Below are 16419 nucleotides of genomic sequence, written 5' to 3'. Positions count from 1 at the left end.
TCGCTACCTTCTCTGGTCTGTCTGCCATGTATGAAACATCAAACACCGGACTGCTGTGCTTCCTGGGCACTTGAAACTCTGATAAGCACGGACAAAGAAAAAAATGGAAGGGTGGCACGAAACTACCGTTTGATCTTGAAAGGGCGCAGTGCGAAACGGAGGCCGTCAATATACCAGATTTCAATTAAGGGAAGCCAAGCACAAGTACAAGTCACAGAACAACGGCAGCAATGGATGATGGCATGAGCGCAAGTGAACTGCGGCAGCGCTACGAGCGCGGGGGGAGCGTGCGCGACAGCGACCTCAGTGCGGCCCAATTGCGGTCCAGATACGCTATCCCTGGCAACAGTAAGAATTGTGCGCCGGTTGTACATATTCGACACGGCTAATGCGGTAATTTATTATTATTATTATCTACCTGTAGCGTTCAAGGAGAAGCCGTCCGACTCAAACACTATGATGGTCATTGCGGTGGTTGTCGTGTTGGTGATCCTTGCTGGTGGCGCGTATGCGTTTATGGGTCATTAACATCACCAGCCTACAATTTCTTCAGGCAGACGACATAACGGCGATTCTACGATGCACTACCCTCGCCGTTCAATATACTCCATTTTTTTTTATTAATTTCTTTAGCTTCTTCAGTTTTTTTTTTTTTTTTTCCCACAGCAAGTCAGTTATCTGAGTCGGATACTGTAATCCGCTCGACCCATAAAATCCTATTCAATATCATACATACAAATCATCAAATGCCATAGTTTTCCATTATAGTTCTGGTTGCATGGTCGTGGACACCTCAAACCTCGAAGAAGCTATTCGACATGGCGTTCCAGACTCCTATGTCGGCGCTGGGGCTACCGCAGTCGCGACTCCGTAGCCGAGATGTCGCCTCCGCCAAGGAAGCTGCGCTGTTTCGACGGCGGCGTGTTATTGCAGGCGTGGTGCTCACTGCGCTGTGCCTGAGCATCATGATGACCTGGCGTCTATTCATGCAGCTGCCGCCTTCCGCATCGTCCGTGGCCGTGGCATCTCCACGGCGTACGCTACACCAGACACTTCCGCCCGGGGTGAAGCAGCAACAACGTCTCAATCAGGAGAACCTGCTGGCTGATGAGCGCCAGCGCAATATCGAGGAGCAACATGCGACGCGCAGCTTCCGTAACGAGAAGCAGATCGTAATGGTGCTCACTCATTTCCGAGACAGCGACGCGTGCGCCCAGGCACTTGTTGACGCACGTGCAACCGCTTTCCTCGCGACACGGGTCCACTTTCGCGTGTTTGAAGAACTTTACCTGACGCATGAGCAGACATGCGTGCAACGGTTCTGCGAGCTGAAGCCCAAGGACTGCAAGCAACTGCTTCGATCCGGACAACTGCGGACACAGAGGAGAGACGCATCGGGAGCGGTCGGAGCGACCGTCGCTCGATACGTTGCCGAAGGGATGGTGGAACACAAATTCGCGAACGATTTTTACTTTTCGGTGGACCCCGCGGTCGTAGTGCTCACAGAGAACTGGGATCTCGAGCTACTAAAACAATGGTACAGTATAGGCAACGATATGGCTATCCTGAGCGTCGCACCCAAGGCTGTTGAGCTGCGCGGACTGACGAACTCGACTGTGCTCGTGCACTGCTCAGCACGCATCCATTCCAAGTTTCCAGACGCGGTGGTGGAATTCAATGCCCCCGAGCCGGTACCACGTCAAGGAGGTGCGTTGGTTTCGCCGGTGTTGCAGACGCAGTACTCGGAAGTGTTCCATTTTGGCCCAACACGAGCGCTCTTCGATGTGCGCTCGGACCCACATACGCCGTTGATCTTGGTCGGCCACGAGTACGCGCGTGCAACGCGCTTCTGGACTCGTGGCTACGACTTCTATGCTCCCAACGAGGACGTACTGTTCGCTCGGTACCACTGGCAGGAACCCCCGCTGCCGATGGTTTCTGGTGCCATTGATGACCACACGGGCAAGCAGCGACAACGCAGAATGGACGAGGCTAACCGGCGTATTCGACGGCTGATGGGATTGTCCGTGTCAGTCCAGGATGGGCAACTGGAGCAGTCCCAGGTTTTTGCGCTGGGTAGCCAACGATCCATGAAGGCATGGCAGCAGTTTTCGGGTGTGGATCCTCGCGCAGCCTACAACGAGTCCACGACCAACCAGTTCTCGCTCTGCGGTGCGCTTGCAAGTGGTAAAGTGCACTATGTGCCCTACTAAGAGATATCCCCATTGCTGCTGCCAAGGTTGGGGACATCATTTCCCGGACATGTATACAATGTATACCAGCCCAACCGAATTCTAAAAAATAAACTAATTGGTGGAAATTGAGGATTTCTTTTAATTCTCCAACGGGTGCTATGATTTGTTGAAAATTGGCAAATTTTAGGACATCAGCCAATCAGCATGTTTTAACTAATCTTCTACAGGAGCGCAAAACCCATACTCGAAATCCCGATCGGCGTGAAGGTGGCTGACGCCAAGGGACGACGATGAACGTCGACGTGGTGCGCCAGAAGCTGGTGGACGGCGACACAGATGCCGTGCTGAAGGAGCTGGTGGACCTGTACCGCCGCGCCGAGATCTTGCACACGCCGCAGCTGGGCCGCATCCTCGAGGCGCTATTCCCGGTCTGGAAGGGACTGCTGCAAACCAAACTACCGCCACAGCTTCGCGCCACGATGCAGAACCGCTGTCGCAAGGTGCTGCTGCAGATCTTGAACCGATTGCCGAGCAATGAGGCGCTGCGACCGTATGTGGCTCAGCTGCTGCAGCTGCTCATGGAGGTTTTGCAGAAAGATAACGAGGACAACGCGCTCATCGCGCTTAAGACGCTATTCGATCTGCACCGCAACTACCGCCCAGCCTTGCGTAACGAGGTACAACCATTCCTAGAGCTCGTCCAGCTAATGTACAAGAATCTGCAGGCGACTATGAAGAAGCAGTTCAGTGGCCCGCCAGAGACGCACAAGTCCAGCAGCACCGTGTCAGCAGGTACAACGCCTACTGCTGCTAAAACTGCAGTATCTTCAGCTACACCTGTTGCAGAAGGAGCGAAGGAAGCTACGCCATCTGGGTCTGAGTCGGCGAGTGCTGCTACGACGGAAGCTGCCAAAGCAGAGACACCGGTACCTCAGGCAACTACAAGTGCCAGTGCTGGTGAGGCTAGCGCAACTGCAACAGAAACTACTGCAGATTCTACGAAAGCAGCGACTGAAACTACGACTGCTAATACTGCTACTGCTCCTAGTGGCGACTCAGCTACGGATGAGCCTATCTGCAGCAATTTGGAATCGTTCAAGACTATTTCGGAGCTGCCGTTGATCATTATGCTGCTGTTCCAGTGCTATCCGAGCTACATCGAAAGTTATATCCCAGTATTAGTGCCGTTGATGATGTCAGCGCTGGCATTACGTGCTCCAGACACGGCTGCTACTACTCATCCATCGCGCTATTTGGATTTTTTGGATTGCCAAGTGAAGACGCTGTCTTTCGTGACGTACTTGCTGCGTGGATGTGCCAACCTTATGCGTCCGTTTCAGGATGCCATCTGCGAAAACACTGTAAAGTTACTTATTGCCTGCCCGAAAGACGCCTTCGTACTTCGGAAAGACATTTTTGTGGCCGCGAGGCACATCATCTCGACGGATTTTCGGCGAGGCTTTTACCCACAGCTAGAGCTTCTCATGAATGATGATGTTCTTATCGGCAAAGGACGTTGCAGTTTCTACCAGATTCGGCCACTGGCATACTCCACACTAGCAGATATGATTCATCACGTTCGAGATATGCTGACGTTGACGCAGGTGAGCGCAATTGTGGACTTTTACGGCAAGCGAATCCACGACCCGACGCTGCCAATCTCGATACAGACTACTAGCATTCGACTGCTGCTCAACCTCGTTGATATCAGTGCGAAGAACGAGGACGCTGACGCATGGAAAGGACGCAATATCTTGTCTCGTATTTTGTTAATTATCTCCGGGAAGTTCGGCACGACGTTAGCGAACCTGCCTGTAGCTCTTGCTACAACATTACGGAACAAGTCCGCCAGTGACCGCAGCGATCTACTGGAAGGAGGTGCAATGGATAAAATCAAGCAATCGAGTCTGCTGCCAAAAGAAGTTGTACAGAAGACACAATACGAGAGGAAGCTGGAGGCTTTACTGTTGCCGTATATGCGAGTTCAGCGGCCCGCGGATTCTATCTCAGAGGAAGAGCCGAGTATTCGTGACATTAAGTCACTGCTTCGTACGATGATCCTCGGTATCCGTGCTGTAATATGGTGTACAGCTAATTATCGAAATCCTCTTGCAAAGGATTTGTCCACCGTTGACGCTAATACAGCAGATGCAAGTGGTATAGTGTCTGTATCGACTTCACAGGGGATTCGATCGGTACATTCTGTGGATGTTGGAGGTGTATCCGGTCGGGCATCTGGAAGTGGAAGTGAGCATGTGTATCCTTTGACTGATGACGAACGTTTACTTATCGCGAAGGTGCTTCGAAACGGACTGCGCTGTTTTATATTGTACACGTTATCGGATAACACCTTGTCAGAGGAAAAGCAAATGCTGGATCATTTCGCTGGCGCTTTCACCGTATTGGAAGCAGCAGATTTCCGGGATCTTTTCATCTCAAACATCGAGCTGCTCTATGAGTGCATACTCCAAGATCATGCTATCCTGACGATACCCCAGCATTTCTTGGCTAATTCGAATGTGAGCTGCTGGTTTGCTGAAATTCTGCTCAAGTTTTTAATTACACAGATGAAGGATCTAAGTGTTGAGGCGGAAGGTGACCTACCTGATACTAAACGAGTGGATAAGGTGATGGCGATCGAGATTCTGCAGTTTGAAAAGATGCGGCCTGTACCGCAAGTAGACCGCGCTTCGATAGTGCTTCGATTGTTCAAGATTGTCTTCGGCTCGGTCACACTGTTCAAGTCGAATGAGTCGGCGCTGTTCCCGCATTTGCGAACGATTATCGAGTCGTGTCTGAAGCAAGCGACATTTACGAAGCACCCGGACAACTATTTGCTTTTGCTGCGCGCGCTGTTCCGATCAATCTCTGGTGGAAAGTATGAAAACTTCTACAAGGAGGTCTTCCCGCTGTTGCCAGGTGTGCTGTCAGCGCTTATGCGATTACAGAAACATATCGGCAAACCGGCGATGCAAGAAGTTCTTTTGGAGCTGTGTCTAACGATTCCTGCACGCCTGAGCTCGTTGCTGCAGTACCTCCCGTCTCTGATGAAGTCAGTGGTGCGAGCAATACTATCGCGGGGTGAGCTCGCGTACTTGGGCTTGCGAACGCTCGAGTTTTGGGTGGACAATCTGAATCCAGACTTTTTGTACCCAATCATGACGTCCCAGGACCGGCTGCTGACGGAGATAATCGAGGCGTTGAATACGCATCTCATCCCGCCGCCGTACCCGTACGGCGAGTTAGCTATGCGGATTTTGGGGAAAATCGGTGGACGAAATCGTCAGTATCTCATGGATCCACTGAACCTCGATTACCATGAACATTCGTTCACGGGGCTAACGTTCACGTTTCAGTGGGGCGAAGAGGGCGACAGTATGAATATTAACATGAAGGGTGATGGCGTCGCACTCGCTCCGAGCGGCATATTTCCAATGAAGATGGACGTACTAGTTGCGCAAGCCACAAAAGTACTTCGTGCGTATCTGCGAAATACATCAACAGATCGCAATAACGTCAGTAAGACCGACTCGCGGCTTGCGGACGTCGACGAGTTTGAGGAAGGCGAAAACCTGGCTGGACCTGCATTCTTGCTGGAGAAAGATGACAAGACTCTTCATTTGGAGACCGAAACGATGGCGAAAATCCGTGGATCGATTCTGCAGCACAAGCGTTGTGCGTTTATGTTTGTTTCTCGTGCGGCAGTAGTGTCTCTCAACGTTAACTACTTCGCGAATGCTGACTTGGTTGAAACAGATAGAGGGGATGTAGCTGCGCAGAATGTGGAGCCAATGCGGAAGATTATGTCACAGGAGGCTCTGCGAGTTACACGTTTGCAGCTCCTGCAGGTCTTGTTCGAGACAGTGGTGGATGTTGACGTGGGTATGGAGGCGAAAAAGGTGCTGGATGGCATTGCTGGACACTTAACAGTGCTAACCTTAGCCAATTGCTCACGAGATCAGCCAGATTTCGCTGTGCTTTCATCGCTGCATGCGTCAACATTGTACGCAGCGACAAGGGGACTATCACCTGGCCGACATTTGGCGACAACAAAACGAATTGAGACGCTGCGCCAAGCTGCGTATGGAACCTCAAACATGATGGAGGCAGATGTGACGAATGATTTTTATTCGTATGTGCAAGCAGTCTCCGTTGCGTTGAGCTCGCCGGACCAACAGGTTGTCGATGCAGCGAAAGAGGTTACCACATTGATCATCAAGACAGCAATCGATCGATTCGACTCACCGCGGCTGGCTGTGGAGCGCGGGGGCGCATTGTTTAACTGCATGTGTGAGGTGTTTTCGCATGGTTGTTACGATAAAGGAAGCTGGCGTCAGAAGCTTGGCGGTGCAATTGGACTCCAGCTTCTTGTGGATTTGTTGGAACCTCAGTGGTGTCATGAAAACGAGCTCACTATTATCAAGGCGTTATTCTTCGTACTATCCGACCACCCACCAGAAGTGAGTGCGACCGTTAGTGCTGAGACCGGGGAGGCGATGGTAAATGTTGTGAAGACAGGTTGGAAGGTTCGTTCGGGGTACGCGGAGCAGCTTGGCGACGATGATTCCAAGAAAAAGGACTTCATGTCGTGCGTTGCCTTCCAGGATACAGAAGTGTTCCAGATGCTCGTTGTGGAGTTTCTGAGTCCGAAGGCACCAACACGACAATATGCCAAACAGTGTATTAACACAATCGCGTCCTTGCAGGAAAGTACGGCTTCAGCATTGCTGTACCCGTACAACCAGTTGATCAGCAAGCAGATCACTGGGTGTAATCTTCGCATGTTGCCCAGCAACACTAGGACAGGTTATGTGGATGCTATGGCGTACGCGTTGTCACTGAAGCCCCCGATTTTCTCGTTGACGAAAGAGATTATGGTATTCCTCCAAGAAGTATGGAAGCTTATTTCGGAGGACTCTCAGCGCGACGGAGTTGCTATGGTTGGGGCTGAGAGCCCAAGTAATGCTGGAGGTGCAACGGCTGGTATCCCAGGTTCCGGTGTATCAGCTCAGGAATATCCGTTTGGGCTTTCTCAAGCATGTGAGCTGCGCATTGCGGCCGCCAAACTTCTTCGTGCAGCCTTTCTTGCAGCACCCAACGATCTGAATCAACATCCTGAGTACCGTAATCGCTTCGTGGGCGTGTTTTTCCGGTACCTGACTGGCCAGCCTCCAGAGCTGGTGCAGGTAGCTCAGGATGCGCTGACGGACGTCATCCAGCTGAACAAGCAGAACAAGGATGTGTTTCTTCCCAAGGAGCTTCTGCAGCAGTGCTTGCGACCAGTACTTCTTAATTTGGCAGACTACCGGAAGTTGAACCTGCCATTACTCGAAGGATTGTCACGTTTGTTGACACTACTCAGTAGTTGTTTTAACGTGACACTCGGGGAAAAGTTGCTAGAGCACCTGAAGCAGTGGCGCGATCCAGATCGAATCATTAAAGCTGGAATTTGGAAGCGCGGCGAGGAGCCTGCTGTTGCTGCAGCGATTGTAGACCTCTTTCACCTGCTACCTCCGAACGATGCGTTTCTGGAACCGCTTATTAATTGTGTGGTGGATCTGGAGGCTGTGTTGCCGAAGTACGGAAGCTATGGCAAAATGAGTTCACCGTATCGGATTCCGCTGACTCGTTTCTTGAATCGTTACGCGTCTATGACCGTATCGTTCTTTCTGAAGCGCGAGCATTTGGTTGAAGTGAAGTACTCATCGCTGTTCCAACAGCTCATCAAGGTACCCGAAGCAGCCCCTCTACATGCAGTCATTATCGGTGACGGTGGAGCAGAGTCCGTGGTGGAGGCAACGTTTAATGCTGCACTTAAGATCAATGCTTCTGAAGTGAAGGGTGGAGTAGATGTGTCAAGCGACGCCAAGATGCAGGCTCAGATTCAGTTGAATGCGCAGAAAGCGGCAGCACAGGCAGTTGCGACGGCCCAAGCTCAAGGGATGACAGCATCTGCGGCGGAGGCTCGCGGAGTGCAAGCTCGTGCAGCGTATGTAGTGAAAGCTCAGGCCCAAGTGAACGCGCAGCAGGCGTTGAAGGTGCAGTCTCAAGTTCAGATCCAGGCCAACGCGCAAAAGCTGCACGCGCAGACACTAGCAGCAGCCCAGGCACAAGGACTGTCCCTGGTTCAAGCCCAGGCTAAAGCTCAGTTCGCCAGCAAAGACTACATCGCCAAAGCCCAGAGTCACATTTCGTCAGCAGCTATGCAAGCCTCGTTGCCCAATCCTGCGATGAGTTCGCTGGTCACGCAGCAGCAAGCTCAGCAACTTCAAGCTCAAATCCAAGTGAATGCTCAGAAGGTGCATGCACAAGCGCTCGCCACGGCACAAGCACGAGGATTGAAGCCGATGCAAGCGCAGGAAGAGGCGAAACAGGCGCAAGCGACATACGTGCACCGTGCGAATGCTCAAGCTCAGGCAAAGATAGCCCGTGCGCAGAGCCAAGGGTTGGCGTCGTCGTTGGCTTTGGGCAGCAACTCAGCTGCTGTTAGTGGCGGACCATTCGCGTCTAAGGCTCAGCAAGAGGCGCTGGAGCTGCATTACCAGGGATTGCGACTTGTTCGATCAATAAGCAAGCTCCATCCGACGTGGCTGGCGTCGCAGACGGTGATAATCGATGCTTTGCGGAAGCTTTGGCGGTCGTCGGCACGCGTGCAGCGGCTTGTTGCGCAAGATCGACTGCCTATTAAGTTCCATCTAGAATCGAAGCTGCTGATCAAGTGTATGATCACGTACAGTCGTGCGAAGCCAGAAGACGTGCAAGTGCTGCTGGACATGGTGTCGGTGTTCTTGCACCGAACGCCCTTCGACTTCAGCTTTTTGCAGACGTTCTATCGCGAGGAGGTTGCAGCCAAGTACACCGCTGCAAACAAACGCAACCTCATCCGGTTGTTCCTGCGGATGCTTCGCGAACCTGGTGCCTCTGAGGAACTCAAGGTGCATGCTGTTCAGTTGTTGATCATGCCCGTGCTGACAGCATCGTTTGAGGACCCAGGCGTAGACAATATTGATGTCATGGACCTCGACACCGTCATGTGGATGCTTCGAGAGATTTTGGCGAGCAAAGAATATTCACCGGACGCAATGCAAAGTCTTCGAATTGAGTTGCTCAAGCTTGGTACACTGCTTATTCAGCACATGAGCAAGTATGTGACCGACCATCGGAAGGAAGTGATCAAGTTTGCGTGGAACCATTTGAAGGCGCACGACTTGACGTCGAAGCTCTGGGCGTACGTGAATGTGTGTCGGTTCATCTCAGTCTACGATACTCCGCCCAAAATTGTGTTGCAAGTGTATGTTGCACTGTTGCGCACGCATGAGATGGATGCGCGTTTTCTCGTTCGCAAAGCTTTTGACATTCTTCTGCCTGCTTTGCCAAGTCGCCTGCCGTCGAACGAGTTTATCAAGGCGATAAAATGGACGAAGAAAATCGCCTACGAAGAAGGCCATGTACTTGGACAACTTGTGCACATTTGGTTTTTGATTGTTCGACACCCAGCCCTGTTTTATCCATTCCGCGGCCAGTTTGTACCTCTCATGGTGAATTCGCTAAACCGCTTGGCCATTCCTCCGAGCAGTACGCCAGATAATCGCAGGCTTGCAGTGAACATTGTGGATTTGGTTATTTCGTGGGAGCAAACACGTCAAGATCGGATGGCGATACGTGGTGCTTCTTCTACGCCCAAGGCGTCAACCCCACGTGGAGATCTAAAGCGGAGTCCATCCGCCATGATCACAGCTTCAGAAAAGTCTCCAGATGATCATGCTGTGAAGAAACGGAAAGTGTTGACAACTGGAGGAACTGATACGGCAGAGGCGACGGTGGTGAATACTCAGTTGAGTACAAAAACGGAGGGATCTACGTCGCTGCAGATTCAAGTTCCAACACAGACGTCCAGTTCCGGGTCAGGTCAACAGCAAGGTCAAACGGCGGCATCTCCGTCTTCGGAGGCGAATCGAGTTGCGAGCAGTGAGGACGACTTTGAGTTGAGTGGCGCTATGGTGGATCTGGTGATCAACTTTGCTTTTCGTTTTGCTCTAGCGTCTGCGGACAAGCAGGAGACGAGTCGATTGGCGAAAACTTGCGGTGAGCTGTTCGACAAGGCCCTTCGCCTCTGGCCATCTGCTTCTATTCGCTTTTCCTACTTTGACAAGCTTATCGCTGTCACTGCGGAGACTGTGATTCGGCAACAGCAACAGGTGCAGGCAAGTATGAACGCTGCTGCAGCTGCTGCCGGAGGTACAGGACAGCAAGTTCCGATTCCGGCCCCACCGCCACCGACAGTGATGCCCCCGTTCTTTGTTGTTCCGAAGGGCGCACCTTTGTCTTCACTGGCAATCCTCGACGCTGTGCTGGGTATTTTGAACTCCTTAATCACTCCCGAGGTCGTTACTAAGTCCAAGCGTCCAGTGCCGTATGTGATTCAGTACGCACCACGTATTATGAAGCTGCTGGAGCCGTGTTTTGACCGTCAGAACCATGAAATCCAAGCGAGTCTGACCAAGTTTCTACGCCGAATGACAGAGGTACGTGCTGTTTCATTTGTTTTGGTAAGCTCTTATAGGATGGCTCAACCCTGTATTGTGTCGTCCCTCTGATTTGCCTGAGCAGTTATATCCTCCATCTCGTGCCCCTCAACCATTGGTTGTGTGCAAATTCTACCCGTGGCTTCGCGAGATCATCAATGAGCGTCTTGTGAGTGCTGCAATTTTCCAACAAGAGTTAGGTGCAGGTGGTGTGGCTTTGTCAGGGGGACCAGGCGCTGCAGGTTCGAAGGCTAAGGGGAAGACCGCAGCACAGAATGCCTCTGGATCTAAACCTGACAAGCAGGGAGCAGCTGGAAGCAATGCCGCTGCGGGTCATGCCCACGCTGGCAAACACCAAAAAGACCCAAGTGGCATCAATCCGTTGATCAACCACGAGGCAGCACGTATGCGTTTGTTGATTTCTCAACATCCGCGGGCGGTTGTGTCGCCTTCGAGCTATCCTGGTGAGTTTACTCTCAAGCTGCTGAGCGGTCTCGCCGAGATTACTCCTGAGTTCGTGGATCACTTTGCTCCTGCACTGTTGAAGCTGGCGCAGCGATTTACACGTGAACATTTGATTCAGTCAGCAGCTACTGCAGGTGGAGGTTCCCACGGTGGAAAGCATGGAGGTACCAATGGTGCAGCGATGGGAGTGGAAAGTGGACAAGCGATTGTGGATTCTTTTGGACGGAACCGAGTGATGGCCACACCGTCATTGGCAATCATAAACGAGTGGAATCAAATGCAGTCCGGACGGTCAAACCTAGCGGTAAATAATGTCGTGCGGCATGTCATGAAACGCGATGCTTCAGGAGAAAAGGCGACGTCGAAGAAGAAGAGCAGTGCCAACGATTCACTAGGAAGCGACTCCTCAAATTCGAAGGCAGGAAATGCGATGAAGAAAAAGATGGGTGTCTCTGCAAATCAGGTCTCAGCGAGAAGTGGGTTTGTTGGTGGCAACGGGAAGAGGCCGATTGAACTGCTTGTCTTGTGCTATGCGCTATTGGCAAAATGCACGTTTACAGCTGCCGAGCACCGTCGACTGTACACGAATTTGCTGGTGCACTGTCTGGAGGGATCATACAACATTCCTCTTCTGCTGCAAATTACGAGAATTGTGGCCAAAATGATTGCATCTACAGACCCGTGTCACCAGGTCTTGTCAGCAAAAGACAAGATGACCCTGCTGAGCAAGATGGCGACGTTTGATCGCCTTAATGAGATCTCTGCTCTTCCTCTCAACGAGGAGTACTATCAGTTGGTTCTCAAGCTATGCGAACCACCGACTGAAGATTCAAAACAACAAGCGCCTCAGTTGCATTTAAGTCCTACCCCTCAGAGTCATAGCCTCACGACACACTTCATGGCAGGGCTACTTGCTCCAGACCCAAAGACACGTGAGAAGTTCCTGCAGATTTTCTTCGCGGTTACAGGTCCTGGACCCGTTGCACGGCTCCAGCTTGTACTACGTCAAGATTGGCAAGCCTGCGGAACGAGATACTGGCCCGTCATCGCGATTGAAACGCTAATGGCGGCTATCTCCCCGAACGCGTTGCTTTCTGTTACGACGATGCTGACTTCGGAGAATACTACCCCAAAAACTCCAGCCCATGGTGAATTCCTGGAAACCTATGGCCAGATCAAGGCGTCGGAGCTCACATTGGCGTTGCGTGACTTAGCGCACATCGATTTGGAGCTAGCGAAGGAACTGTGGGTGAGTTTGTTCAGTGCTGTATGGGGATTACTGCAGGAGACAGATCAATCACAGGTGTCTGGTCAGTTGCTGAAGATTCTGGCTTCGAAGTACAACAAACGCGATCTGAACGTGCCATTAGGCGCGTCTACCCCTCGCCGCACGAACGTCGTCCAAACTCTGATGAAGGGCATTGTGAACACTAGCCCAAGTGCTCCAGTGATGACACCTGAGCTTGTGCTGCACATTGCATCAGCCTACGACGTGTGGAGCTGTGCTATCAGACTGTGCGAATTCCAGGTCGAGAAATCTGACCTGAGTGTTGAAAGCAGACTGCGATGGATTGAGGCCCTCAGTGCTATCTACAAGCAGCTTAGCGAGGATGATCTGCGTATTGGTTTGAGTATTGAAAACATTGCGCAACCCGAGACGCGCACTGCGCTGACGCTAGAAGCGCTTGGCTGCGTGCACGAAGCGCAGGAGGAGTATTTCCACGCACTATCCAATGCTCAAAGCGGCCGTGTTAGCGTCGAGGATGTGAACCTTTTCGAGTTGAGATTGTGGGAGGAGCGCTGGGTGGGGTGTGCCAAGCAACTGTGCCAGTGGCAGCTTATGAATGATTTTGCCAAGTCAACACAGAATCAAGAGTTGTTACTTGACTGCGCGTGGAAACGTGGAGACTGGGCTTCAGCGAAGCAATTGCTGTTATCACCATCGATGCAGTCGTCAGCAGAGCTCGGATGTCCACAGACCCGTCTACAGCGATTATATATCTCGATTCTCGATGCTGATAAGCGCAGTGCCATCGATACTCTAGCCTCTCAAACGGCCGAGCTGGCGCTTCATCAGTGGCAAGGACTGCCACGTATCCTTTCTCGTGCACACTTGCCGCTGATGCACTTGTTTCACAAGTTTGTGGAGGTAAAAGAATCGATCCAGATGATGGAAGATATTAAGTCTGCGAGCGCACAACACGCGGCGCTGCCGAATCTCAAGCCGTCCATTAATACGTGGCGAGAGCGCTTACCGAACAAGTGGGAGCCTATTCTTCTGTGGGATGACATTCTTACATGGAGGTCGCACATGTTCCAAGTGGTCAAGACTACGTTTGCGTGGAGCGATGCTCAAGTGCTTGCATGTATGCATGACAGTCCGTGGTCCGTTATCAAACTTGCGCACACAGCACGCAAGCAAAGACTACCCGATGTGTGTCTCGGCGCTCTAGCGAAACTCTACTCTGTTCCGGCCATGGACGTACAGGACGCCTTCTCAAAGCTTCGTGAACAAGTGAGCATTTGCTACGAGAGTGCCACTGAGTACTCGGGCGGACTGAGTATCCTGAACACGACCAACCTGGACTACTTCAGTCTGCGACAAAAGGCGGAAATGTTCAGACTGAAGGCGCTCTTCTTGGAGGCACAGGGATCTCTTCCTGAAGCCAACAAGACGTTCTCACATTGTCTGCAAATTTGCGATAGCTACGGCAAAGGATGGCTGTCGTGGGGACACTACTGCTACCGGTTGTTCCTCGTTCGGAAAGATCTCGCTTTGGCCTCGCAAACCATTGCGTGCTACTTGCAGGCAATTCACCATCGATGCAATTCGGCACGACTCATGATTGCGCGTGTACTCTGGCTGTTGAACATGGACGACCGACGTGGAGTACTTATTCAAGCATTCGAGACGCATGGAAAGCAGTTGCCTATCTGGATCTGGATCATCTGGATCCCGCAGTTGCTCATGGCTCTCGGTCGTCCGGAAGCTCCTCAGATCCGGGGTTTGCTACGCGGTCTCTCTGCAAAATTCCCGCAGGCGTTGTACTACACAATGCGAGCTTTCTTCCTGGAGAACCGTGACAACGCAATGCTTGCCAACCAGCGGTTAGCGTCGGGAGTATCACCTTCTGCGAGTGCATCATCTCCGGCTGGATCGCGTACGTACTACAGGACGAAGTCGGGACATGTTGTTGGAGTTCCTATCACCATGCCAGTCGCTCAGGTCGAAGAAGTTCCAGGTCTTGTTGGACCTCCTCGACCAACGCCTGCTGCTTTCAACGCATCACCCAGTGTCGTGTTGACGCTGGAAGCGTGGACTGAAAAGGTTCGCAATAACGGCGGCGATGGACACTCGTTGAAGGCTGAAGTTGGTCCAGTGCAGTACACCGAAGACCTGTTGAACTTCTTGCGCAGATCACATGACTCCCTTACGTTTGAAATGGAGTGTATGTTGGAAGAGATGATCACCCGGTTCCGGCCAGAGCCGGAAGAAGAGCTTCTCACAGCGGTTCATGCGCTATTACTGAAGTGTTATCAGCTACCTAGACTGACCAAGACGGAGTCTGTACCGAAGATGTTGCGTGCTGCACTTGCGAGAGTATGCCGTAAACTATTTGTGTTGCAGCCCCACCAGAAGAATGAAAAGCACGAGGCGTTTGTGGAGGAGTTCAAGGCCGCATTTGAGCGCGACTTTACCCCACTTGAGGACGACGATGCTCAGCACGTTGGGGCGGCCACGACTCTCTATGAGATCATGAACCGCTTGAAGAGATGGAAGAGTCTGTTGCAGTTGCACGTGAAAAAAGTGGGCAAACGGAACGCTGGGAAGCTCTACCTTGAGCAATGCAGCCGTCATTTGATGGAACTCAGCAGCTCCAATATGGAGGTTCCGGGCCAATATGTGTCGGACAGTGAGCCTATTAAGGATCTACATGCACGCATCCAACACTTCAAGAGCACGGTGGGTGTTCTACTGCGCAATGGATTTACTCAACGACGTGTAGCAATGGGTGGCAGCGACGGCCGGACCTACTACTTCTTGGTGCAGTATGCGATGACACACATCACCCGCACTGATGAGCGGATGATGCAGATGTATTTGCTATTGAATCGACTGCTACTCCGACATAAGGAAACCAAGAAGCGCAATACGGTCTTCCACGTACCGAAGGTGATTCCACTGACGCCGCGGGTGCGACTACTTGAAGACAATCGCGACTTTGTCACGCTTGGTGAAATCTACGAGCTGGACTGTCAGATCGAGAACAAGGATCCAGACCTTCCGGTGGAATTGTATCGCGAGCGTGTTAGCGACGCGTACGCTGCGGCGGGAGCAGGAAATGACTCGGGCAAACAGGAAGAGGAACGTGTCGGGCAGGCCAAGGCCCATGCTTTCCAGGAGATCTGCAACGAGCACGTACCGGAGACGCTTTTGGCCAAGTATGTGCACGGCATCTCAGCTCACAGCGACGCGTATTTCCAGTTCCGTAGCGAGTTTACCAAGCATCTGGCACTTTCAAGCTTCTTGTCGTACGCCCTGTTTGTTGGGGACCGCGCCCCGCACCGTGTGCTCTTCTCACGACGAACAGGACGCGTTGTGAGCACTGAGCTGCGTCCTGGATATGCGAGTAGCGGGATTTTGGAAGCGGCGACGACGATGCCATTCCGCCTTACTCGCAACCTCCACAACTTTATGACGCGCCCTGGTGTACAGGGACCATTTAGCGTGGGGATGACGGCAGCTGCGGAAGCTCTGACGAGCGAGGAGGACGTATTGAGCAACCAGTTGTGTCTCTTCTTCAGGGACGACTTGCTGTCGTGGCATGCGTCAAAAACCCGACTTCTATCCCTTGACCCGCAAGGTACTGGACGCACGTCGTCGCCCGGTGGATCGTCAGGCCCAGCTTCGCCGGCGCAGCGCCGCGTGGAGTCTCAAGTACAGCAGCGAGTGGAGGCAAATGTTAGTCTCGTGCTCGAGAGGATTCGTGGTGTCTCGCTCAAGAAAGACAATGTCGAATCTTCTCGAGGAAGGAGTGTGCAAGAATTGTTGGAAATTGCTACGAGTCCAGAGCGCCAGCAGGAAATGTACCCCACGTGGTCTCCGTGGCTGTAAGCGGTTGATCAAATCAATGTAGGTTGCGTATATGCATGCGCACAGGTTTAAGGTGTGAAAAAAAAAACTTTGACAAACACTACTATCGTGTTGGAATAAATACTTTTGCATGTGCATC

The 16419-nt window shown here is 52.1% G+C and overlaps 3 protein-coding genes across 3 annotated transcripts; all 3 read left to right on the top strand.

Annotated features, from left to right (window-relative positions):
• The first annotated feature begins 69 nt into the window (after nt 1–69).
• On the top strand, nt 70–612 carry PPTG_10099 (hypothetical protein). Its single transcript, XM_008905344.1, has 2 exons — nt 70–348; nt 425–612. The coding sequence occupies exons 1-2, from the start codon at nt 231–233 to the stop codon at nt 526–528; spliced, it is 222 nt and encodes a 73-aa protein (XP_008903592.1). The 5' UTR covers nt 70–230; the 3' UTR covers nt 529–612.
• A 123-nt stretch (nt 613–735) lies between these two features.
• On the top strand, nt 736–2328 carry PPTG_10098 (hypothetical protein). Its single transcript, XM_008905343.1, has one exon. It carries the CDS (start codon nt 819–821, stop codon nt 2211–2213), a length of 1395 nt encoding a protein of 464 aa, XP_008903591.1. The 5' UTR covers nt 736–818; the 3' UTR covers nt 2214–2328.
• Nucleotides 2329–2372: 44 nt separating this feature from the next.
• On the top strand, nt 2373–16417 carry PPTG_10097 (hypothetical protein). Its single transcript, XM_008905342.1, has 2 exons — nt 2373–10720; nt 10806–16417. Exons 1-2 carry the CDS (start codon nt 2486–2488, stop codon nt 16299–16301), a joined length of 13731 nt encoding a protein of 4576 aa, XP_008903590.1. The 5' UTR covers nt 2373–2485; the 3' UTR covers nt 16302–16417.
• The last annotated feature ends 2 nt before the right edge of the window (nt 16418–16419 follow it).

The sequence above is a fragment of the Phytophthora parasitica genome, assembly GCF_000247585.1.
Source record: "Phytophthora parasitica INRA-310 unplaced genomic scaffold supercont2.20, whole genome shotgun sequence".
NCBI lineage: Eukaryota > Oomycota > Peronosporomycetes > Peronosporales > Peronosporaceae > Phytophthora > Phytophthora nicotianae.
Note: the sequence above shows the minus strand (reverse complement) of the source record. Positions and strands in the feature narration are given on the sequence as shown.

What these genes read in the sequence shown, in the direction of transcription:
- PPTG_10099 (XM_008905344.1), top strand. Translation starts at nt 231, where the DNA reads ATGGATGATGGCATGAGCGCAAGTGAACTGCGGCAGCGCTACGAGCGC. An exon ending in ATACGCTATCCCTGGCAACA is followed by an intron (nt 349 to 424) that starts GTAAGAATTGTG and finishes ATCTACCTGTAG; the next exon opens with CGTTCAAGGAGAAGCCGTCC.
- PPTG_10097 (XM_008905342.1), top strand. Translation starts at nt 2,486, where the DNA reads ATGAACGTCGACGTGGTGCGCCAGAAGCTGGTGGACGGCGACACAGAT. An exon ending in TTCTACGCCGAATGACAGAG is followed by an intron (nt 10,721 to 10,805) that starts GTACGTGCTGTT and finishes TTGCCTGAGCAG; the next exon opens with TTATATCCTCCATCTCGTGC.
- PPTG_10098 (XM_008905343.1), top strand. Translation starts at nt 819, where the DNA reads ATGGCGTTCCAGACTCCTATGTCGGCGCTGGGGCTACCGCAGTCGCGA.